Raw genomic sequence first — 26,720 nt, forward strand, 5'->3', positions numbered from 1 at the left:
TGGAAACAGTTTTTGCGCATTTACAGGTCACCTGACGTAGATGACGCGGTGTATTTGGACAGAAGACGAGACAGTTCTTTATTAAACTCATAAAAGACAAAAGAATTACAGGAATACTGGATTCTAAACCTCAAAGAAATGCCACAATCAAGACCTCGAAGCAGATTTGAGGGAGAAACACTCAGAAACAATCATATGTGCCGCTCACAAGTATAAGGGTCTTTCCTTGCCATTAACGCTTGGAAAACAAATGTACGTCTCCTTCGAGTAATAATGGCTAGTGCAGTGGCTGAGATACATAAACCTACCAACATCCGTTGCTATGATTTTTGGAATGACTAAATTACGTTTTAGTCGTATAACATCGGTTAATGGAAACACCATCATTTCGCAATAGTTTGGCGCAAATATGTAATGGAAACCGCCTAATGTCGCAAATTGGTGCGCAAAAATCACGCGCGTGGTGGAGTAATAACTTACTTAAATGAATCGTTTGAGATCGAATTAATACTAGACATTTTTGCTACAAATTACGGACTTGGCGTCTGAGGACTAATTTGAATTTCTCTCAGTTATTTTGCTCTATTTCCAGATTCAGTCATAGGCTCGTTCTTACACTGTAAAAATGAATACGCTATATTTACTCAATAAAATTGTGGCAACAGATTACAAGCAATATTATTAATTAAATTGAACAAATTAGAATTGAGTAATAATTAATCAAATTAATTCCTTAAAAGGTAACCATTTAAAATGAGTAAAATTTTTATTGGCAACATTGAAGACACCTGATGTTAACAAGCAGAATCACTGAAGGAGAAAACCGTAATTGTAAGTCACCGTTATGGTGATCGGTGTTTGTTTTAGTTGGGCTCTTGACCTTAAATCATTATCTTTAGATTTTGTTTGGCTGCTGTACATGAGTTATAACAGCCAGATGAACAAAGAGAAAAGGTGATCTGATGGTGTTGGTTGTGTTTTAACATAATCATTATTTCACAATCATTTGTCCTGATTCTCTGAACTCATATAGTTAAAAATAATATTATACTGTAGAGGGACAGAGCTGCTATAATTAATTATCTAATATATCTAATATACAAAAAAAAATTGTTTTTGTTTTTAAATACACAGACATCAAGAATCAGCCTGTGAATCTCAACAATGGTGACATTTATGAAGCATGTTGCAGTGCATTCTGGGTTCCACTAATCAAAACTCATTCATGGCTCCCATCATGCATTGCTGCATGAATATATAATGAGCTTATGATCAGAGGTGATCTGTTTGTCACCATTGCTGAGATTCATAAGCTAAATCTTGATGCCTGTGTGTACCTACATAAAAAAAAAGTTTTTTTTTTTGTTATCATTTGAATTTCATTGAAAAGGCTAAACATATTATGCTGTACAAGGACAGTGCTGCTATAATTAATAAAATAAACACAACTCAGACATTGGGCTCTGTATGAGTTCAGCGATTCAGGTGAAATAATGATTATGTTAAAACACAATCAACACCATCAGATCACCTTTTCTCTTTGTTCATCTGGCTGTTATAACTCAAGTACAGCAGCCAAACAAAATCTAAAGTTAATGATTTAAGGTCAAGAGCCCAACTAAAACAAACACCGATCACCATAACGGTGACTTACAATTACGGTTTTCTCCTTCAGTGATTCTGCTTGTTAACATCAGGTGTCTTCAATGTTGCCAATAAAAATTTTACTCATTTTAAATGGTTACCTTTTAAGGAATTAATTTGATTAATTATTACTCAATTCTAGTTTGTTTAATTTAATTAATAATATTGCTTGTAATCTGTTGCCACAATTTTATTGAGTAAATATAGCGTATTCATTTTTACAGTGTACGCTCTAGAGCTCGTTCACACATGCGCACTCTTCAAAAACAACGCTTTAAATCTCTTGACAAACTAAAAGAGGTAAATGACATTTGTATATATTCTAAATAAAAGATATAGATTGTACTGAATGTCAGCTTGCTTATTTTGCTCGAGATAAGGATTTATTGAGTCCACATGTCAGGCAAACTAGAAACTCTGCTTCTAACCACAGCTCGAGAGCTGTCGTTCAAACCACACAATTTTGCGATGCTGTTTGCGAATGTTCGTTATGACGATGGGAACATACAGTAGTTAGCTAACGATGCTTTCGGGAAACACACCCCTGAACGGTTCCACTCCCAAAATTGATGTTAAAGTAAATGTCTCGACTGTCTCCCTAGTTCTTCACCATCGTGCTCATCATCTTCCTCGTGGAGGTGGCGGCGGGGGTTGTGCTCATCGTCTTCGAGCCTTTGGTGAGAGCTGATGCAACACAACAAAAGCACATATACACTGAACAAATCAGATTTTTCACTCACAAATTCCACATTTCACAAATAACTTTACAATAATAGTTAACATTAGTTAATGTATTATCTAACAAGAACTAACAATGAGTAATACATTTGGGTTACACTTTAATTTAAGGTGTCATTGTTACGGTATAATTATATATTTAAGTACTGAGTAATATTAATTAATAACATGTACTTACTATAGGGTTAGGGTAGGATTAGGGTTTGGTTGAGGGTTAGTTGCATGTAATTATGCATAATTTACTGTTATTACTATGGTAAGTACATGCAACAAAGTTTACAAGGAGACTGTAAAATAAAGTTTTCATTCAGTATTCATTAATCTTTGTTAATATTTGTGAATAAAAACACAGCTGTTCATTGGTTGTTGATGTTAGTTTATAGTGCATTAACTAATGTTAACAAATACAACCTTTGGTTTTAATAATGTATTAGTAAATGTTGAAATTAATATTAACTAAGATAAGTAAATGCTGTAGAAGTATTGTTCATTCTTAGTTCATGTTAACTAAGGTAGTTAACTAATGTTAACTAATGAACCTTATTGTAAAGTGTTACCTAAATAATTATAAAGACACAGCAAGTAACACATTGAATTAAACATGATATTTTGAAGTAGAAAGACTGAAATAGTATTTTCTTGTAAAACATTATCTTTTTACTTGATAAATCTTTTATATTATTACTTTTATTTTATTTTATTTTATATACCTTCTGAACAATGAGTTTTTCAAGATTATTAATATTATTATTATTGGATATGGATTTTTGAAAATCATTTTATTGGAGATTGCACCCACAAAGAACAATTTCTAACATATCCAGACAAATGTATAGAAATGTCATTATAGAAATGTCCGTATTTCAAAATATTCCATAACCGTGGGAGCTATCAGAAATAACAGAAAAACACAAATGCAAAACTCAAAAAGCCTGTGTAGTCACAAATACTGAGTAATGATGCTTTATATCCATAATCATATATGGTTTAAATGAATCTGTCTTTATAAGTATTATGGAACGTGACTGTGAAATCAGAGGCTGAACGTGATTTTAACTGCATTCCAGGTCGAGAAATTTCTGGATAAAATTGGAGAGGAAGTTGCTAAAAGCATTGAGGATAACTATGGAAAGAATGACGATTTCACTGCAGTCTGGAACAGCACTATGAAAGAGGTACGACACCAGCCATCATGCGTTTAATGATGATTCTAGCTGCCATTTCTGGCTGTTTTCTGACATTACAATCCCAAATAATGCAAACATGCGCATGTGTTTTTTTTTCTAGCTGGAATGCTGCGGATATAACAACTACACCGACTTCATGGACTCTCCGTTTGTATCCGCCACATCATCATATCCTGACACGTGTTGCACAAACAGTACAATCTGTAATGAGATTGCAGCAGAAAGATATGTATGTTACAGAACACTTTGTGCTAAACTTACTATCAAAGCAAACATGTATGAGATTAATGAAATGTATGTATAGCCTCAATGCACACTATTAATTTGTCACTCACTCAGCCAGTTAATGGGCAAGATGGCAAGATATTTTTTGCATGAAAGACGCATTGGTTTGGCTCAGTGGGTTGCAAATAATAAATGCCTATACTAAAATGCAACCAACCATGTAATTGTGCATTAAGGACAGCAGAGTGAAACAAAGCACATGATGTGCAAACAAAAACTACTAAACCTTTTGAAAAGAGAAAAACTTTAACAGTATCTGAATCAACTATTGAAAACATAATCGTCTATGTAGGTATTGCATTGATGTGTGTGTTTTGCGTTGTCTGTAGCCCGTCACGGGCTGTTTCAGGGCATTAGAGCAGCTGATCAAGGATAACGCAGTTCTGCTGGCTGGTGTGGCTCTGGGAATCGCTGCTTTAGAGGTATTTACTTCAGTCTTACACACATGCGAGATCCTCTATGTACACTTATATGCCGTTTGCAACGAAAGACAAACGTCAAACATCATAATGATCAACGTCTCAGTATGTGATGCAATAGAATTGAGGGTCTGAATAATTGGCAAAGCTTTAGTCACACTGAAAAAAATGATACTTTGGATTAACTTAAACAAATTGATGTAATTTGTTACAGCTAATTTTTTTAGATTTTCTCAAATTGTATTTATGATTTAGTTAAAACCATAAATTTTGATTAATGTCAAACCAAAATTTTAAGTTTTACCTTTACCCAAAGTACACAGCAAAAACTCCAGTGTTAAATTAACACTCAAGAGTGTTAAAGTTAATGAGATAATTAAGTGATTAATTTAGTGATGATTGAGCATTATTGAAGACACCTGATGTTAACAAGCAGAATCACTGAAGGAGAAAATCACTAATTGTAAGTTACCATTAGGGAGAATAGTGTTTGCTTTAGTTGGGCTCTTCACCCTTATATGTTTACTTTAAATTTTGTTTGTCTGCTGTTATTGATTTATAACAGTCAGATGAACAAAGAAAAGTGTGGTGTTGGTTATGTTTTGACATAATCATGCTGTGATCTGAAGAATGAAACTTATTGAGATAGTTTGGTTTAACTTGTCAATTATATCAGCTCTGTAATTCTACAGCATATGATTTTCAGAATTTTTCATATAACCCATAATATTTAATAAACATTTTTCTAATCAAAAGACTTTCGAATTAATTTATTTAAAAACACAGACATCAATAATCAGCCTGTGAATCTCAACAATGGTGACAATAATAAAGCATGTTGCAGCGGCTGCCACCAATCACAACTCATTAATGGCTCCCATCATGCATTGCGGTATGAATAAATTATGATCTGAATTGTCTATGTAATTTCCTTTTCCTAATTGAATATTTTGCTTGTCACCATTGTTGAGATGCATAGACTGAAACTTGACGTCTGCGTGTGCCTAAAAGAAAGATTTTTTTTTTTCCCAAAACAACTTTTAAGAAATCCTTTATATTATATCAACAATTCTGGGTATTTATGCAGAATCACAGTTATTCTGTAATAAACAACATAAACCTATGTCAGAAATAAGGATCTTAATGAGTTCAGTGATCAAGTTCAAATGATGATTGTCATAATATAACCAACACCATCAGATCACTTTTTTTTTTCTTTGTTCATCTGGCAGTTTTAATTCAGATATAACAGCCAAACAAATATTAAAGTAAACATATAATGGTCTAGAGCCCAACTAAAGCAAACACACATCACCATAATGGTAACTTACAATTAGTGATTTTCTCCTTCAGTGATTCTGCTTGTTAACATCAGGTGTCTTCAATAATGATCAATCATCACTAAATTAATCACTTAATTATCTCATTAACTTTAACACTCTTGAGTGTTAATTTAACACTGGAGTTTTTGCTGTGTACTTTGGGTAAAGGTAAAACGTTGAGTTGGAAAAAATTAAAATTTAGGTTTGACATTAATCAAAATTTATGGTTTTAACTAAATCATAAATACAATTTGAGAAAAACTAAAAAAATTAGCTGTAACAAATTACATCAATTTTTTTAAGTTAATCCAAAGTATCATTTTAGAGGGTGTAACACTTACTTTGAGGCAAAGTGAAAACAGAAGGTATAAACTGAAAATCACAATTTTCCATTGGACCAATGCAAATATATACTTTGAATGAATTGCACTGATGTTTCACTTTTTTCAGTGCAGATAATGCTGTGTGCATTAACACTAATGGTCATGACATTGTAATGCATTTTTGTGGTTTTTTTGGTTGCCTGGGTCATATTTCATAAAAACAGACCATCTTTAGAGACAAGATATTGAGGTTTATGTAATAAGAGGTCATCTGTATATACAACATTTGGCACAAAGTTGTCGAAACTAAAATAGATACATAAGAACTGGTAGTTTTGCAATATCAATAGAGATAATCACTCAAAAAAACAGGAACATTTAAAATAATCAAGAAGCCAACTCAACCATTTTCATTTACCTGTACATTTTTTTATTTTTTTTATTCAATATTGCACCTAATTTGTTCCTTCACAGATTGCAGCGATGGTCGTTTCCATGATCCTCTATTGTAATGTAGGAAAATGAGACCAGGACTGACTACAGACATATCTGTTTACATCATTGTTTACTGTAACATTTTACTATTCGATATGTTAACTGAAGTTATGTAAATACTTGACTATCTGCTGCAGTATGAATGACATTTGCACTACAATCTTTGAGATTTTGTGTTCTCTTTTGAATGCATGTTTACCTCAAGAAAATGATTTATTTATTTTTTTCTGCTGTGCTCAGCTACTAAGATATGACTCTGACTCCAAAGGTTTAATATCTATAGCTGATGTCATGTTGAATACTACAGCTCATTAAAGATCACAGTAACATTTTCAACATTATTTACCTATGATTCAATTAATCTGCATCCTGTAATATTTACATGTATTTGTATCAATAAAATAATGTTTTTAAAGCTCTGGACCAACTCTCTTGCTCCCTGTGAAGCACACACTCTTACTTAAGTTTTTCTATAGTATATAAAACATTAATATATTGAAACATGCTGCAATATATAATGGCAGGGTTATTTTTTTTGTTAAAAAGAAGCAAACATTACTGATATGTGACAATTTTTTCTCACATTGGTCTAGCTTAAAATAATGAAGCATCTAAAGCAGCAAGACACTGGTGGAAGTCATTCAAATTCAATGCAAATTTATGGCTGTCCAATAAATGTATCACATCCCTCTCTGTCTATTTGAATTACTTAAAGGGATAGTTCACCCAAAAATGAAAATTCTGTCATCATTTACTCACCCTCAAGTTGTTTCAAACCTGTAAGAATTAATTTTTCTGTTGAACACAAAATAAGATATTTTGAAAAATGTCTGTAACCAAACAGTTCATGGACCCCATTGACTTCCATAGTAAAAACAAAACAAAACAATGGAAGTCAATGGGGTCCATGACCCTTTTGGTTACAGACATTTTTCAAAATATCTTATTTTGTGTTTAGCAAAAAAAAGAAATTCATACAGGTTTGAAACAACTTGAGGGTGAGTAAATGATGACAGAATTTTCATTTTTGGGTGAACTATCCCTTTAATGTAAAGCCTTCAGAAAATCCAGACATTAAGTGTACTCACCTCCAAATGCCATTTCAACACATTATTTTCTTTCCGCCGTGATCGTAATGCATACAACTGGTGAATAATATCCCAAGTCTTTTGAAACCACACAACATAACTGTTCTACGGATAGACCAAAACTGAAGCCGATAATCATTATAATCTCCTCGATCAATTTAAAAATGGCGCCTTTGGACACTGGTCTAGGTTTGACATCAATAACGTTCCCGCGTGTCACAAACAGTTGGCCGTGGAATATTTATTAATGAGGAAATTTCATGAATGGACTTATTGCAAAGGTGGGAACCTATAACAGGACCACAGACGGCTCTAGTTCTCTCTGTGTGTTTAAGTGCAGCTTTTTTCCCCCAACGCAGGTGACGCGAGACGGCAACACAGTCAGCTTTCAACAATTTCAACTTTTCAACAATTCATATTGTTAAAAGTGATATAAAAATGAAGGTGACTTGACTCCTTGATCACCACTGCTGTTAAGCAAAGACAAAAGGACATCATCACAGATGCAACATTAGACTAAAACCAGTTCAACTGAGAGAAACTTTACCTCAGTCTGTAGGGATGCTCATTAAAATGTTTTCAGACGTATGTATATTTATCTGTTCCTATGGAACCAATACGATTATTGATTGTGTATTTGATAAACCTTGACTGATCAATAGCAATTTGGTCATAAACTCAACCAGAACTTATCAGTATACTGTAATACGGTATAATAGAATACCTCAATTGCTATGATGTCTACAATTTTTCTTTTTCAACTTTTCTACAAGTTCTTTTAAGCTTTTTAGAAGTGGTCATGTGTTACTTCACTGTTATCGCTGGTTATCTTGTGAAACTGTAAATATGGCCATAAATACAGTTTCCTCTGTAGCGAGAGAGATGAGAAAAAAACATGTGTCAAACTTCACAGCATCTCTCTAGTGTTGACTGTGTGATCATGTGACCCTCGTGAGAGATGGACAGACGAGTGCTGACGTCACAGACCTGTTACTGAGGGTAAAAACCCACAACATTTTCAGATCAGGTGTTTGCTCATCGCCCTCTAGCGTAAAAGCATCAGAATTTCAAAATGTGGTTTGAAAAAACTACTAGCCAGTTTAATACACGCTCTAAAGCACTCATGGCCATGTACCTTGTTATTTAAAAAGGAATAAAGATAAAACCCTTTAATAAACTGCTATATATTATCGGGCATGATTTACTCACTCAAGTCCTTTAATAAAGCAACAGCTCACAGTGGTAAACTCATTTATTAATGAACATAAACCATTACTTTCTACAAAAGCAATGAGAAACATCAGAATGGAAACTCTAAAAGTGTGTTAACATACAAAGTTCTTCATTTTCATTGTTAGTTGCGATGTGGGCGTGTTGTTAAGGGAAACACATTTGACAAGGTCCGCAAACATTTTTAAAAACCACATGAATAAAGCAAACACTTCAATGGTACAAATAATCTTTCTCACATATTTTAACAATTTGATTACTGTTGTTGAGATTGCTCGTATAATATAGATTGAAAAGACTGAACATAAGGACTGTTTAGTATCTATTGAGAAAGAGTGATGGGAGTTTCTTCTTGAGAAGACTTGAAGAGCTACTGAAGAGTCAGATTCTCATATTCAAAAGAGCCGGACTGGTGAACAGCAGGATCCGAGACAGACTGTGTGAAAGAAAGTGAGATTATTACCTACCTACCGATATCTCACATTCCCTTTAAGAGCAGGCGCACGCTTGTTCCATGGCGGATTGCTATTATAACGGCGGATTTGCCAGGCGCACACCAGGAGCGGTTCACAGCCAAGGAGACCGACGTTCTCATCAGGGCCGTAAAAGACAGAGAAGTTACATTGGGGATGGAGAAACACACCCAAATAAGCTTCGGTTAAACAGGCGTATAATAATTTGGGTAAATGTGTAAGCTAGATTTATGCCTGTTTTTTCACATCTTCATGGACACCACAATGATTTCCCTCGTGTGCAATATTTTTCCTTGTAATTATGTATGGTTTGCAAAAATGGCAACTGCTGCGTCTGTGTGTAGATGAGAGAAGCAAAGTGTACCGCGTTGTGCACATGCTACATTATGGCCAAGCATGCGCCCTTAGAATAGCATCTGAACGCGCCACTGACTTTAGACTAGGTTTTTCCTGGTCAGTGGCGGAATTGTTTTCTGGAACTGCAAAATAGCACCAGGGAACGTTCACGCCGGAACACGCCTCCTCTTTTTCGCTGAACCGCCCTGGGAGCGCAAGTTCATTCACTAATTTACAGACGTGCGTCTGTCGAGGGAAAAGTCTGCTGTGCGTCGGGTGCAAAATAGGAATGATACATGCGCCGGTGTACAAAGTCAATTGCGCTGGGTGCAAGATAGGGCCCATAGGTTAGTTCCTCTCCGCAGAGCATCCATTGGCTCGTGCAGTTTCACTGCATGATTTTATTAAAACTAAGCGATGCAGTATGATAGGGAACAAGGACTTAGGGCCTATTCACATATCGCGTCTTTTGCGTGCGCAAGTTCGTTATTTCAAATGTAGGCGCGCGGTATGCGCGCTCATAATGGAAGCGACGCGGTCGCGGTGCGACGCGCTCGTTTTTTCCAAGCGCGTGCGTCCGCGCCGCATCGAGATAAAAACATCTAAACTTTTCAGAATGCCGCAAGCGCACCGCAGGTCACGTGACAAGAACCAAGCTTAGCAACGACAGACGCCTCCGGAGCGCAACCACCCGAGCGCTTTGGAAAAAGGAGAACGTGGCGCGCCTAGCGTTTTCTATGCGTTTTTAGGCGCGATATGTGAACGCCGCCTTACAGCACAAAACAAGAAATTTTAAATGCTGTGAGTTCACGTCTCAGTATTTGTCAGTTTGCCATGAGATGTTTGAGCAGTCTGATAATTTCCCAACATATTATGTAATCTGACTTAATCACAAACTGTTGCCGTAACAATAAGAGTCTTTGCCAACTCCCTAGGAACAGAAGCGTCAATCAAGTATCAAAAGTGTTGTCACTCTACAGTCTCTTACTGTAAAAAGAAAACCATCTCTGAATTTACACAAAAGCTAATTTTATTCTTTCAATGATATTATTATGTGGTTCTTTGATTATCTCACCTCATTTATAGCAGATCTTCTGTTTATCCTTTTCTTCTTACTGTCAAAAACACAAACAAGTAATTTAATTGTTTCATATACCATTAATAATCAAATATCTTTCTGAATTAGTTTAAAAAGTATTATATTTATGTACTCTTTATTGATATACTTTTATTTACATAATAAATGATAATAATAATAATATGATGATGATGATGAAGAAAAATCCTCCAGATGCCGCTGTGATCACAATCCCATTCCTACCAGCAACATGATGAACTGAAAGAGGAAGATCATCATGATTAACTCTCCAAACTGATGAATGATGTGAAGATACAGGAGTGTGTTAATAAAAGCTTCACCTGTGACAGTGACAGTTACAGCGTCTGATCTCTGAGATCCATGTTGATTGTGAGCCTGACAGTAGAAGCGTCCACTCTGTAGTGCACTGAAACTCTGTCCAGATCCAACAGCTGAGGTTTCATTCTCCTTAAACCAGCTGAAGTTCAGAGCAGGAGGGTTTGAGTCACTGATGCAGTTCAGAGTCACTGAATCTCCCTCCACTATTACACCAGATCCATTTATCAACACTGAGACGTTCCTGGGAGGATCTAAAAATCAAAATTCACTATATAGATATTAGAAAATGATGAACTTGGAAATTTGAAACAATGTGCAGATGATCATGAACTCACACATGACGTTTAAAGTCACAGCATCAGAGTATTTCTCTCCATGTTCATTGATGGACTTGCACTTGTATTCTCCACTGTCATCAGAGCTGATCTTTGAGATGCTGTAGATTCTTCCAGATCCTACAATCGTTCTTCCTTTAAACCAGCTGAAGTTCAGAGCAGGAGGGTTTGAGTCACTGATGCAGTTCAGAGTCACTGAATCTCCCTCCACTATTACACCAGATCCACTCATCAACACTGAGACGTTCTTTGGAGAGTCTAAAACAGACAAAAATTAAGATTCAATATAGATATGGCCTGGCAAAAATTGCAATTGCAGGAATTTATATTAAGTACATAAATATGTTAATGTATTTGTAGTATACTGAGCATAAAATAAATGTATTTCAAATAAAATATTTTCGTATATTTCTTTTTCACAATGGTAGCAAGAAAATATTGTTGGTGAATATGTAACGGGAGGGGAACACTGACTGTTTGACAACCTGTGAGGGTGGGTTAATGTCTATCAGGTGTGCATGTGTATCTGCAAGTCTCTGTTCACAGGTGCATCCAATATTACTGATGAGCCAGTGGTACAACGCGATTGGCAGATTCATTGAATAAAAACCAGCAGGCAGCCCTCCACGGTGTGCTCCTTCACCCCAACTGATGCCCGAAACGTGACGCCCCAAATTCTTACTACTTACGAACGAGTGGGCACTGACGTGTATCTGTTTAGAACTGATTTCCCTTCCCCTGTCTCGCAGCTCGGATCAACGGTTGCGGTTTCCCCGCTGGCCATTTGGAGTGTACTGGAAATTGTCCAAAGCCGTGAATTGTGTGTGCAACTGCAGACTACCGCCTTCTTGCTGTTAGCGTCTTTCGTGTGCACAGGGCCGGCCCGCGGCATAGGCGGAATAGGCAAATGCTAGGGGCGCCACTCATCCATAGGGGCGCCAAAATGAGTGAACGAGTGAAGTTTTTTTTTTTTTTTTTTACTACTACTATTTTAAAACCATAAATTCGAAATACTACAAAATAAAAAATAAAAAAAGACAAGAAAAAAAAAAACCTTAACTAAGTCCCCCGACTCCGGTCCGGCGCATCAATCTTCCCCCGCCCAGCATGTGCGTCAGAAACAGAGCGCGTGCGATCAGTTGTTGGTAATTTGTTGTGTAGCGTCGCCTCTCGCCGCATTGCTTTTGTTTGAGGGCGCCCCTGTAGAAACTGGCCTGGCAGCTTGCGCCAGGTCTAGACACGGTGAAAGTTACTGATTGTGACGGATGGCCGAATTTACATGACACATTATAAATTAGCTATATAGTCTGCGATTGATACAGTGGCAAAAAGAAGAGAAGAGGATAAAAGGGGATAAAGACAGAGGTAAAGTGATGGAATTAATGAACAGTTTATCTAATTGCATAGTAGTAATATACTATAATTTAATGGCAGTTATTTTTACCTTAAACTTTATGCTAGCAGGTGTTCTAAGTTCTCCAGAGGCCGCAGACAGTGTGATTTTGTAACAATCATGTCAGTTTTTTACACTGTAAAAATGAATATGCTATATCTACTCAATAAAATTGTGGCAACAGATTACAAGCAATATTATTAATTAAACGTAACTAATTAGAATTGAGTAATAATTAATCAGTTTAATTTCTTAAAAGTTAACCATTTAAAATGAGTAAAATTTACAACAATTTTTTTAAACAAAAATATCTGGATAACAGACAGACGTCAAAGATGAATTAAAAACTCTTTATTTTTTATTGCCAACATTGAAGACATCTGATGTTAACAAGCAGAATCACTGAAGGAGAAAACCGTAATTTTAAGTCACCATTATGGAGATCAGTGTTTGTTTTAGTTGGGCTCTTGACACTTAAATCATTGACTTTAGATTTTGTTTGGCTGCTGTACCTGAGTTATAACAGCCAGATGAACAAATAGAAAAGGTGATCTGATGTGTTGGTTGTGTTTTAACATAATCATTATTTCACAATCATTTAACCTGAATCGCTGATCTCATATAGAACCTAATTACTGAGTTAGGTTTACTTTATTAATTACAGCAGCTCTGTTCTTGTACAGTATAATATTTTTAACCTTTACAATGCAATCCAAATAATTTCTTAAAAGTTTCTCATATACAAAAAAAAACTTTTTTTTTCAAGTTGTTTGGTTTTTAGACACACAGACATCAAGAATTAGCCTGTGAATCTCAACAATGGTGACAATTATAAAGCATGTTGCAGTGCATTCTGGGTGCCGCCAATCAAAACTCATTCATGGCTCCCATCATGCATTGCTGCATGAATAAATAATGAGCTTATGATCAGAGGTGATCTGTTTGTCACCATTGCTGAGATGCATGTGCTAATTATTGATGTCTGTGTGTGCCTACATAAAGAAAAAAGTTGCAGTTTTTTTATTTTTATTGATTTGATCATTTGGATTTCATTGAAAATGCTAAAAATATTTTGCTGTACAAGAACAGTGCTGCTATAATTATTTAAGTAAACCTAACTCTATATAAGTTCACTGATTCAGGTCAAATGATTGTAAAATAATGATTATGTTAAAACATAACCAACACCATCAGATCACCTTTTCTCTTTGTTCATCTGGCTGTTTTAACTCAGGTACAGCAGCCAAACAAAATCTAAAGTCAATGATTTAAGGGTCAGGAGCCCAACTAAATCAAACACTGATCACCATAATGGTGACTTAAAATATGTTTTTCTCCTCCAGTGATTCTGCTTGTTAACATTAGGTGTCTTCAATGTTGGCACTAAAAAATTAAGAGTTTTTAATTCATCGTTGATGTCTGTCTGTTATTCAGATATTTTTGATAATTTTTTTTTTTTTTTGTCAATTTTACTCATTTTAAATGGTTAACTTTTAAGGAATTAATTTGATTAATTATTACTCAATTCTAATTGGTTAAATTTAATTAATAATATTGTTTGTAATCTGTTGTCACAATTTTATTGAGTAGATATAGCGTATTCATTTTTACAGTGTAGGCGCATTTAGGCCTACTATCACTTTTTTTAATTAATGTTTTACTCTTTGTGCAGTTTTGGGGGGTAATATGGCATTATTATTTTATTTATTTTTTGCCAAAATTAGTAATGATATTTATATACAGGTTTAATAAAATAGCAATTTTTTATGTAAAATTCACATTAAAGAAGACATTTCTCAGTTTCATTCATGGTGAAAACATGAAACGTGCCATAGTTTAGTGGAAGATTGCTAACATCAACTGGAAAACAAACACTTTTGCTAGTGCTCAATGAATAGTTTGTGCATGAATGACATTTGGACGATGACATCACTGTTTTATCCAGAATGCTATTTATAAATGAACTAAATTAATAACTTATTTACAACTAAATTAAACCATCACTGAACTTACTTAAGCTGGACTATGACACTGTTTTCTTCTAGATCTGCTGTACAGGAGAAGCAAACTTTTTTTGCGTTATTTTCCTGTTATCATTGTAAAGCTGCCTTGAAATAATCTGTATTATAAAAAGCGCCATATAAATAAAGGTGACTTGACTTGAATGCTAGATGTAATGCTCTGTGTGTGTGTGTGTGTGTGTGTGTGTGTGTGTGTGTGTGTATATATATATGCTAAATAATCATGAACACAATGATGGGGTGAAATGGGCTGTGATGCATGGGGCACCAGGTAAAATCTTGCCTAGGGCAGCAAATTGGTCAGGGCCGGCCCTGCGTGTGCACTACCAGCGCGGAGTGGACTGGGTCGTGAGTGAAGGACTTTTGACTGTGTTTCATGAAACTCGCTTTAGTTGGGCAGTTTGACTCTTAGCTTTTTGTCAGTTTGTGGTCTTTTTAACAATGTTTACCAAAACACATAATTTGTTGCAAAGGAAGCCAGAAACAAAGACGATCAGGTGATATAGTTTTCATCATAATAAAATTGAATTATTTACTTTAATCCTGACCAAAATTGGTTATTGTTATAAATATATTTTATTTGTAACCATACTACTTAAAAAACACAGGACTTTTACCCTTGTGATACACAAGTAACAGCCGTACACAGAAATCTTGTAAAAGTGCAAAAAATATTTAAGTATCAGTTTAAAAACTATACACAGTAATATGCATGACCAAGAAGGCGGAAATACACAATAAATGTAGCTTACTGCTCCAGTTCAATGGCTATGGGGAATGTTCAAATCTGGCGCCCCCTGGCTGGCCAGCATATAAAAGTGAGAGGCTATAACACGAATTTCCCTTATGAAGTTATATCTAGCACAGCACAGTCACACGTGAGATTTACAAAGCAAATAGCAGGTATAATAACGTACAGGTCACCATAATGGTGACCAAACATTTTCAATAAAACAAACATCTTAACCTCTGTCAATTCTCAATAAGAACTTCTGTAGATGAATGGCAGAAATAAAGCCAGTATGGTTAGTTATAAGTGAAGCTGGTAATGCTGTTTGTGGAGTTGTTTAATTCTCCTCTGCTGAAATCTTGAGAGATTTAATGTATTTTATCTTCAGTTGATTCATCTAAGGCTGTGGCTGGAAGTCAGTTGTAGTTCCCTATCAGTTGGTCACTCTGAACGTATGACGTGACTGACAAATAGGAATCTCGCTAGAGAGGCCAATCTACTTCGAGTGAAACTATATGAGCCAATGCACATTGGTGTGCCATCATTTGCATCAGCTGCTCAGCCACACAGCGCGGGTATATAATGAGTAGAAGGTGCTATTGCACTTCAGATTTTTACTTCGGAGCCGAGCGTTTCGATGCTGTTTAATCTACCAAGTGATCAAACAACAAGCAAACGCTTCAGGAAGATCTCTCGTGTCTGGTGCGGGCGATGCAGCGGGGTCGACTTTCTTTCTCTCTCTCTCTCTCTTCTGTTTTTGTGTTACTGAGCAAAACAAAAAGGCTGTTTTCACAGCTGGTGACGGTGCACCAAGAGCGCTGTATAGCCGTTCTTACGGCTGGTAAGTCCGCCGTGAAGAGAGACAGCGCACGACAGGTTGCACATTTCCTGTCTGTGTCCGCTGCGACCTCCACTGCGTGCTTCAGTATCAAGGAGAGCATTCCCCTGAAAGAGATTACATGAATATGAATTGCGTCTTTCTAAAGATGACATTCCACCCGTGTGTTTCTGGTTGCGGTCGTTAACTGTCCTCACTGACGGCCACGATCACTATCTCGGTTGCCTGGGAAACATGTGAGACTATGTTCGTGGGTGGTTCATGTTTTCGCACGAGAACATGACCACGTCGACACGCCGGTTGACTCTTCTTTCTCCAGAAAGCTCGAGTCCCCTCTGTTGTTGGCCAGCCACTGCTTGTGTGTAAAAGCACAGCTGCAGGTCTGCTCGGCACTCTGGGAGACCGTGGAGATCTGCGAGAGCTTCCGCCAGGCAAAATCGAACGGGTCTCTCGCTCCTCAGCGTGTCCTGTGACGTCGAGCTGCCGGGCTACAGCGCGGGTTGTCACGGCAACCCAGCGCTCGCTCTGTGCTCTAGGTGCGCGGTCCCCTTGTCTCTTCTCCATTGTAGCGTCCTGAGCAGCTTCTGGATGGGATTGCTGGTCCTTAAAAAAAATTTTGTTGTTTTTTTAATGGAGGAACCTAGCGTTTCATTCAGGGCTCCAGCTGAGGGCAGATATCGATTGCTGCATCGGAGAGAGGGGCTGTTTCGCTCTGGAAATGAGGATGATGCTGAGTTCCCACTGTAATAGTGTGTGTGCTTATGCTGAATCAGATTCAGACCTGACAGCCATCCTTTCCCGGGTCTTTCTCGGATGTGCATTGAAAACTAAATATGGAACACCAAAAGTGCCAAATTCTGCATACAAAGTTTTCACCTCTCTCACTACCCTTGACGGGGGGGTGGCTGTGCCTCTGGCAGGCCACCTCCGCCCTTCATGCGAGGCCAAGGCACTCTTATTGCATGAGGATAGTTCTGAGCCAGATTTGAGCTGTGCTTGTCGATCAAGTCACAGCGCAGGCCCTCGGTCAGACGATGTCCACCTTGGTGGTCCAGAAGTGCCCCTGGCTGTCCTTTCTGAGGTGCGAGAGGTCATCAATGTATGCTTTCTCGATGCTTCCATCTCACAAGGTGGCCTTTTCTGCGACACTGTTGAGGACTGGCCCAGCAGTTCTCCGCAGTCAGCAGCAGACTGAAGCGCTTCCCCTGACGTACCACCAGAGTGCCTCGTGGGCCGCCCCTCAGTCTACTCATCACCAAGAGTGTCAGACCCTGTGCAAAGTCAGGGAGGACGAGGAGAAGGTCCTTCTCGTGGCACCCTATTGGCCCACCCGGACCTGCTTCCCAGAACTCATGCTCCTCTTGACAGTCCCTCCCTGGCCCATTCCTCTGAGGAAGAACCTTCTGACTCAGAGACGGGGCACCCTATGGCACCCGCGTCTGGACCTCTGGAAACTCATGTGTGGTTCCTGGATGGATGTGGAGGTTCTAGGTGACTTACCCCCAGAGGTACTTAACACCATCATTTCTGCACGGGCGCCATCCACGAGACGTGCGTACGCCTTGAAGTGGAACCTGTTCATCGAGTGGCGTTCTTCTAGCCGAGAGGACCCCCGAAGATGTTCGATAGGGTCCGTGCTTTCCTTCTTGCAGCAAGGGTTGGAGCGAAGGCTGTCTCCCTCCACCCTCAAAGTACATGCTGCCGCTATTTCAGCATATCACGACCACATAGATGGCAAAACAGTAGGAAAGCTTGACCTGGCCGTCAGGTTCCTTAGGGGGGTGAGATGGATAAACGCCCATCCTCCTGGGCGCTGGCACGTGGCTCCTCGCTAACAGATATTTGTAGCGCTGCTGGCTGGGCTAACACTTTCGCTAGATATTATAGCCTACGTGTAGAGCCGGTCTCCTCCCGTGTTTTCACCCTAAACGGGTAGAAGCACTGAGAGGCCCGGCTCTGTCGGCTTGCTGCACACTACTGTGCACCCTTATTGCTCCAGAGTGAAAAAACGGTTGAGTCCTCCAACACCTTCAGCCCAGACATGGCGGAGCGTCCAGCGCCAGGCCTTTATCAGTTGAATCCTTGAGAACCGGGCCTAGGCTGTGTAAGAACTGATTTTCCTGCTAAGACAAAACTCACCCTGCAATAAAGCCATAAAACGCACCCTGGACAGAAGATAGCAAAGACAGAGCACAGGACATTGTCCTGTCCAAACTTTTCTCCTTCCTTATCTCTGCATCCCCCTCTCCCTCCACCCTTCCTCTCCCCCTGAGTCAAGTCACCAAGAGTTCTCTAAGAATGTCTCTGGTTTCGGGGGAGGGGGGAGAATTATCAGATATCTTGAAGAGACATCACCCAAAGAGGAGAACATGATTCTCCTGAGTTCTCAATCTTTCTCATAATACCAATGACTGCAATGAAATTAAGACCATTTTACTCACTGCACTGAGACATTTAAAATGATACAAAACATGAAAAGCAAAAACAATAGATTCACAAGATACATCATTATGTGATATATAGACATTCTTAGTGAACTTTTGGTGACTTGACTCAGGGGGAGAGGAAGGGAGGAGGGAGAGGGGGATGCAGACATAAGGAAGAAGAAAAGTTTGGACAAGACAATGCCCTGTGCTCTTTCTTTGCGATCTTCTGTCCAGTGTGCGTTTTATTGCTTTATTGCTTTATTGTAGGGTGAATTTTTATCTCAGCTTTTGTTTTAGCAAAACAGTTTGTTTTAAAAAATCTGTTCTTACATTTAAAACTTATGACCAGTAAGGGGTGAATCGTCAAATAAAATACATCACTAAATAAAACACTGAAGTACATAAAACACATACTCACACATGACATTGAGCTGAACAGCAGGAGAGATGTGAGTGTGTCCGTCTACAGCACAGCTATATCTGCCTGAATCCTCTCTTCTGACTGACTGCAGCAGGAGTTCATTGTTTCTGTCTCTTCTCTCAGTTAATGGCTGTGAGTTTCTGTACCAGATGAATGTTGCTCTGTCAGTCAGAGCGCAGCTGCTTTTACATTTCAGAGTGACTGAATCTCCCTCTGTCACTCTCTTAGGAGACTCCACCTGAAGATCTGAACACAACACACACATTATATCTAGTGCTGCTGTCATACACTGATTATTATTCAACATAATGCACAGAAGAAGAGATAAACCTCAACAAACTCACCTGTGACATTAAGAGTTACACCAGGTTTACCAATCCATTTTCCATCAGGGTTATCAGTGATGAATCTGAAATAGTACATGTCTTCATCCTTCAGTGTCACATGACTCAGTCTGACGGTGCAGTTCTGCTGTTGATCTCCCAGATACTGAAGCCTCTGACTGTATTCAGGGTCCTCAGACAGATCTGGAGGTTCTTCACCATGTATTAACAATTTAGCCCAGAACACTTTCATGATCTGATATCCAGTAGGGTATGTATAAGTGCATCTCATTATCACTGTTGAGTCCTTTAGTGCACAGATGTGTGAAGGACTGTAACTCACACCCCAATCAGCATCAGAAACACCTGAAACACAGATTATAGGGATAGTTTACACACACACACACACACACACACACAACAAATTGTTTTACAATTACCCTCATGTTGTTCCAAATCTTTACGCTGTTATTTTTTCCCTGGAACACATGAACTGTTTACATTGCAACGCAAAAAAAAATAATAATGCGGAAAAATGCGGTTTTACAGATACTAGACACGTGACTTTCAAATGAAAGATTGGTATCAAAGAGCACACCCAGGTTCCTAACCGACGACGAAGACTTAACAGAGCAGCCATCAAGTGTTAAGGCCATTGCACACTGAGTCCGAAATTCGCATCCGAAATTTTCGCACGTTAAAAAAAAAATTCGACCTCACGTTATGTCAATCACGCTTGCACACTGTCTACGAAACTTTCGTCCGTAATAAAAAAAATCGGATTGGGTTCGATTTTCTGCGTTTTTCGCATCCACACCCAGTATTTTGAGAGGTTTTTTGACAATTCAGAGCCACCTCCCCTTTCAATCAGATCAAAATTTCGGAAAATATAACCTGTATACAGCTGTTCTATCTGCCCAGCGCTTCCGCCGGCCGTGTGTGTGTGTCCATACCATAGACTGTAAAAAGGGTCCATACCTAGACATACTGCCAGTCTCTGTTCAGGATCAATTGGTTCACGGAAATTGGTGGTCTTCTTTTTAATGTGGCTCCAGTATCGCTAGCAAAGAATCAAACTGTTCCACTGACATTCTGAGGTAAATTTTGAATTGCTCGGGATAATTTCGCAACTCCTTGATAAGGAGGTGAAACTCTCCTTCCTCTCGGCGCAATCTCAGGATTGGATGGACCCAATATTTCCTCTTTTTATTTTTCTCTTTTTAAGAAGAAAGAGGGCAACAAAATCATCCTCACTGCTTGACGAATCCATTTTGTATTTTTTGCGTTTTTTTCCGCAAAGGTTTAATAAATACGCATCGGACTCAGTGTGCAAGGTTTCTGTGCGTGACGAATTTTAAGGCTGACGAACACGAAAAAACGCATACGAAAATTTCGGACTCAGTGTGCAATGGCCTTTAGACAGTATTCTAGATTATTACGTGTGGGAGTTTTTTGTCCAATAATTAGAATCTCTGTTTTTTCAGAATTTAGAAGTAGGAAATTACTAGTCATCCAATTTTTTTATATCAGCTATGCATTCCGTTAATTTTGTGAATTGGTAAGTTTGAAGAAATATACAGCTGAGTATCGTCAGCATAACAGTGAAAGCTAATTCCATGTTTCCTAATGATATCTCCTAATGGTAGCATGTACAGAGTGAAAAGCAGCAGTCCTAGTACTGAGCCTTGTGGTACGCCATACTGAACTTGTGATCGATAAGACATCTCTTCATTTACTGCTTCAAACTGATAACGGTCAGATAAGTATGATTTAAACCATGCTAGTGCTATTCCACTAATGCCAACATAGTTTTCTAGTCTATTTAAAAGAATGTTGTGGTCAATGGTGTCAAATGCAGCACTAAGATCAAGTAACACTAATAGAGAGATACAACCACAATCGGATGATAAGAGCATATCATTTGTGACTAACGAGAGCAGTCTCAGTACTATGGTACGGTCTAAATCCGGACTGAAAATCCTCGCAGATATCATTTCTTTCAAGAAAGGAACACAGTTGTGAGGACACTACTTTTTCTAATATCTTTGACAGAAAAGGCAGATTCGAGATCGACCTGTAAATGACTAATTCTGTAGGATCAAGTTGCGTTTTTTTAACGAGCGGTTTAATCATAGCCAGCTTAAAGGTTTTTTGGTACGTATCCTAGAGACAAAGACGAATTAATTATATTAAGAAGAGGATCTATGACCTCTGGGAGCATCTCTTTCAGTAGCTTAGTTGGTATAGGGTCTAACATACATGTTGTCGATTTAGATGAATTAACGAGTTTGCAAAATTCTTCCTCTCCTATAGAAATAAATGAATCAAATTTTATCTCAGGGAGACTAAAATGCTCTCCCTGATGCGATACTGTAGTAGATGGTTGCATAGTAAAAATTTTGTCCCAGATGTTATCAATCCTAAGTGAAGAAGTACATAAAGTCATTACTGCTGTGTTGCTTGGAAACTTCTGGGCTTGAAGCTTTCTTTTTCGTTAGTTTAGCCACTGTTTCAAATAAATACCTAGGATTATGTTTATTTTCTTCTAATAGGGTTGAAAAATAAGCAGATCTAGCAGCTTTTGGGGATTCACAAGATACATCATTTGTGATTATATAGACATTTTTAGTGAACTTTTGGTGACTTGACTCAGGAGGAGAGGAAGGGAGGAGGGAGAGGGGGATGCAGACATAAGGAAGAAGAAAAGTTTGGACAAGACAATGCCCTGTGCTCTTTCTTTGCGATCTTCTGTCCAGTGTGCGTTTTATTGCTTTATTGCTTTATTGTAGGGTGATTTTTTATCTCAGCTTTTGTTTTAGCAGAAAAATCTGTTCTTACATTTAAAACTTATGACCAGTAAGGGGTGAATCATCAAAGAAAATACATCACTAAATAAAACACTGAAGTACATAAAACACATACTCACACATGACATTGAGCTGAACAGCAGGAGAGATGTGAGTGTGTCCGTCTACAGCACAGCTATATCTGCCTGAATCCTCTCTTCTGACTGACTGCAGCAGGAGTTCATTGTTTCTGTCTCTTCTCTCAGTTAATATCTTCAGTGAGTTTCTGTACCAGATGAATGTTCTGTCAGTCAGAGCGCAGCTGCTTTTACATCTCAGAGTGACTGAATCTCCCTCTGTCACTCTCTCAGGAGACTCCACCTGAAGATCTGAACACAACACACACATTATATCTAGTGCTGCTGTCATACACTGATTATTATTCAACATAATGCACAGAAGAAGAGATAAACCTCAACAAACTCACCTGTGACATTAAGAGTTACACCAGGTTTACCAATCCATTTTCCATCAGGGTTATCAGTGATGAATCTGAAATAGTACATGTCTTCATCCTTCAGTGTCACATGACTCAGTCTGACGGTGCAGTTCTGCTGTTGATCTCCCAGATACTGAAGCCTCTGACTGTATTCAGGGTCCTCAGACAGATCTGGAGGTTCTTCACCATGTATTAACAATTTAGCCCAGAACACTTTCATGATCTGATATCCAGTAGGGTATGTATAAGTGCATCTCATTATCACTGTTGAGTCCTTTAGTGCACAGATGTGTGAAGGACTGTAACTCACACCCCAATCAGCATCAGAAACCCCTGAAACACAGATTATAGGGATAGTTTACACACACACACACACACACACACACACACAACAAATTGTTTTACAATTACCCTCATGTTGTTCCAAATCTTTACGCTGTTATTTTTTCCCTGGAACACATGAACTGTTTACATTGCAACGCAAAAAAAAATAATAATGCGGAAAAATGCGGTTTTACAGATACTAGACACGTGACTTTCAAATGAAAGATTGGTATCAAAGAGCACACCCAGGTTCCTAACCGACGACGAAGACTTAACAGAGCAGCCATCAAGTGTTAAGGCCATTGCACACTGAGTCCGAAATTCGCATCCGAAATTTTCGCACGTTAAAAAAAAAATTCGACCTCACGTTATGTCAATCACGCTTGCACACTGTCTACGAAACTTTCGTCCGTAATAAAAAAAATCGGATTGGGTTCGATTTTCTGCGTTTTTCGCATCCACACCCAGTATTTTGAGAGGTTTTTTGACAATTCAGAGCCACCTCCCCTTTCAATCAGATCAAAATTTCGGAAAATATAACCTGTATACAGCTGTTCTATCTGCCCAGCGCTTCCGCCGGCCGTGTGTGTGTGTCCATACCATAGACTGTAAAAAGGGTCCATACCTAGACATACTGCCAGTCTCTGTTCAGGATCAATTGGTTCACGGAAATTGGTGGTCTTCTTTTTAATTTATTTATTTATTTATTTGTTTGTTTATTTGGCAGGGACAGCGCACAATTCAGACAATTGCACCAGAGTTAGCTAACAGCTAATTTGCATCTGTTGTCCCTGGGCAGGTAGACAAAACAAAAGACTCAAAACAACCACTAAACAACAAATATACTACATAAATTTACAAAAATACATATTATTCAAAATTGATAAGAACGATTTGATGTATACACCAAATACAGAAAATACAATGCAATCATTAGTGGTGACACTCTTGTGCTGATTTTAGCCAAATTTTGAGGCTGGCTTTAAATACTGCAAAACTTCCTGAGTTTCTAATATTTGTGGGTATTGAATTCCACTTCTCCACTACTTTGACAGAGAAGACGGATTGACCAAAGGTTGTCTTTCTAAAATGCGGTACCAAATCACCCCTAGTTGATGCTCTAGTTCTACTGGCACTGCCACTGCCAGATAAAACTATGCATCCTCTAAGAGGAGGGGGTGCAAGATCATGAATAACTTTAAACATTAGACATACATCCGAATAAAATAAGAAATTATCAAAATTGAGAAGATTATATTTTTTCAGAATATTACAATGATGATAATCCTTAGGTTTTTTGTCTAATACTTTTAAAATTTGTTTATAAAGTGAATACATAGGCTTGAGCGTAGTCGCTCCTGCCTTTGACCAGGTTGTTATACAGTAAGACAAATGGGGAAAGATCATTGTGTGTACAAAAAGTTTTGCAGCAGACAGTGACAAATTATGTCTAATACTCTTAAAATTGTTTAGATTAAATTTAACAGTCTTGATGACCTTACTAACTTGTTTTTTGAAGGTCAAATTTGTGTAAATTATGATGCCTAAATATTTAACATGTGTCACAGATGTAATGACTTCACCGTTAATTAAAATATCAGGATTAACTGAATTATTAATCCTCGCTCTAAAATACATGCAAACTGTTTTACTTAGATTTAGGGTCAAACATGAATTTGCCAGCCAATCCGACACCTTACTCATCGAAGCTGTCAGTTTGGCTGCAGCGTGTTCTTTAGATCTTGCATGGGTAAAAATCACAGTGTCATCAGCATACATTTGGATGTTAACATCTGGACATGTTTGAGGGAGGTCATTTATATATATACAAAATAAAAGAGGTCCTAAAATAGACCCTTGAGGGACCCCTGAAATACAGTTTGCAAACGAGGAACACTTATCACCCACTCTTGTACATTGTTTTCTGTTATTCAAATAGGATTCCATCCAGGTCATGGTATTAACAGATAAATTAAATTTAGAAAGTTTCGATAATAAAACGTTGTGATTAACGGTATCAAATGCCTTCTTAAAATATAAAAACACAGCTCCAACGACACCGCCTTTATCAAGTAGACTTTTGATTCGTTCCACAAAAAAACAATTTGCTGTTTCTGTCGAGTGATGCTTTCGGAAGCCAAACTGCATCGGGTGCAAGGTAAATTCACCTTCATTTAAATGAGAGACTAGCTGATCATAAACAACCTTTTCTGTAATTTTAGAAACTATTGGAAGTATACTAATGGGTCTATAATTTGATATAAGAGTTCTATCACCTGTTTTTAAAATTGGAGTCACTACTGCAGCCTTCCAGGATGAAGGAAAATAGGATTTTGTTATTGACAAATTTATCAAATGAGTTAAAGGCTTAGATAGTATTAAGTTATAATTTTTCAAGAATTTTGCATCAAAATCAAAAACATCCTTAGACTTGGTCCCTTTCAAACAATCAAGTGTTTTCATTACTGTATATTCTGAGACATTTTTGATTGTGAAAACAGGGAAATCATTATTAGCTGATGTAAGTACTCTTGGTCTTAGACCAAAATTTCTGGCTAGACACTGTACTGAGTCTACAAAGAATGAATTAAAGATTGTAGCTATTTCTCCTTTATCTTCTATCACTTTTGATTGTTCGTTTATTACCCAATTTTGAACAGATTTACGCTCCTTCTTTGTAATGCTATTAATATTTTCCCAAATCACTTTACTATTTCCCTTAGAGTCATTGATTAATTTAATAAAGTAATCAGCTTTAGCCTGCCTTAGATCTTTTACTACTTTATTTCGTAATTCTTGGAATTTTCTCCTATCATGTGGTAGTCCGGATTTAAGAGTTGCCTTCAATGCTAAATCTCTTTGCTTCATTAACTTCCAAAGATTCTCATTTAACCATGGCAGATTATATTTTTTACGTGGATGTAAGATTTTTTTGCAAAACTCATTTTTAGTCTCACTAACTCTGGTCATCATAATATTAGATGCCTTTTCTATATCATCAGACTGCAGAACATCATTCCAGTCCAAGTGCTTTAATTTATCCTCAAATGGACCGACTAAGGTTTTAGGTATAACATTAAAATAACTTTTACCCTCTTGTCTATAAAAGAATCTTTGTTTTGTCAATTTTCTAACAATTAAGGTCAGATTATGATCTGACATACCAGTTATCAAATTAAAATATTTTGTAATTCTCTCAGGCTTATTACTAAAAATAAGATCTATTTGTGTTTGTGATGATTGAGTAATCCTAGTTGGGCCTTGAATCATTTGAGCAAGATTAAACTGATCTGATATACTTTTAAGTTTTTTCCTGCTTGCTTTCTCAGTCCAGTTTATGTTAAAATCACCTAATACAATTAGTTCAGTCTTAGTACCAATTTCCTTTAATAAGGATTTTAGTTTGTCATAAAAAATATTATTAGAATTTGGGGGTCGGTATATACCTGTAACAATAAAAGACATATGAGGGGACAATACAATAGAGACAGTAATGCTTTCAAGTTCTTGTGAGGAATTAGGATGCACTTCTACACATTTAAAGTGATTTCGAACATACAAAAGAACTCCACCTCCTCTCCCTAATTTTCTGTCTTTCCTAAAAATTTGGTACCCAGGTATAGCAAAAACAGTCCTTGGTGATGATTCAGTTAACCATGACTCTGAG

At 37.6% G+C, this 26,720-nt stretch overlaps 2 protein-coding genes across 2 annotated transcripts in view; one reads left to right on the top strand and one right to left on the bottom strand.

Annotated features, from left to right (window-relative positions):
* The window catches only part of tspan34a (tetraspanin 34a), a 9,339-nt gene extending 2,558 nt beyond the window's left edge, over positions 1 to 6,781 (top strand). Inside the window, exons 4-8 of the mRNA XM_084403042.1 lie at positions 2,247 to 2,321; positions 3,450 to 3,557; positions 3,670 to 3,798; positions 4,184 to 4,276; positions 6,393 to 6,781. Of these exons, the coding sequence (XP_084259168.1) occupies positions 2,247 to 2,321; positions 3,450 to 3,557; positions 3,670 to 3,798; positions 4,184 to 4,276; positions 6,393 to 6,443 (456 nt within the window). The 3' untranslated portion in view covers positions 6,444 to 6,781. The remainder of the gene's footprint in view (positions 1 to 2,246; positions 2,322 to 3,449; positions 3,558 to 3,669; positions 3,799 to 4,183; positions 4,277 to 6,392) is intronic.
* Positions 6,782 to 8,735: 1,954 nt separating this feature from the next.
* The window catches only part of LOC311283912 (sialoadhesin-like), a 112,891-nt gene continuing 94,906 nt past the window's right edge, over positions 8,736 to 26,720 (bottom strand). The window contains exons 13-21 of the mRNA XM_084398682.1: positions 22,718 to 23,062; positions 22,371 to 22,619; positions 19,466 to 19,810; positions 19,119 to 19,367; positions 11,293 to 11,550; positions 10,960 to 11,208; positions 10,777 to 10,876; positions 10,616 to 10,655; positions 8,736 to 9,167 (exon numbers count right to left, since the gene is read on the bottom strand). Of these exons, the coding sequence (XP_084254808.1) occupies positions 9,102 to 9,167; positions 10,616 to 10,655; positions 10,777 to 10,876; positions 10,960 to 11,208; positions 11,293 to 11,550; positions 19,119 to 19,367; positions 19,466 to 19,810; positions 22,371 to 22,619; positions 22,718 to 23,062 (1,901 nt within the window). The 3' untranslated portion in view covers positions 8,736 to 9,101. The remainder of the gene's footprint in view (positions 9,168 to 10,615; positions 10,656 to 10,776; positions 10,877 to 10,959; positions 11,209 to 11,292; positions 11,551 to 19,118; positions 19,368 to 19,465; positions 19,811 to 22,370; positions 22,620 to 22,717; positions 23,063 to 26,720) is intronic.

Source organism: Rutilus rutilus (genome assembly GCF_951802725.1).
Source record: "Rutilus rutilus genome assembly, chromosome: 2".
Classification (NCBI taxonomy): Eukaryota; Metazoa; Chordata; class Actinopteri; order Cypriniformes; family Leuciscidae; genus Rutilus; species Rutilus rutilus.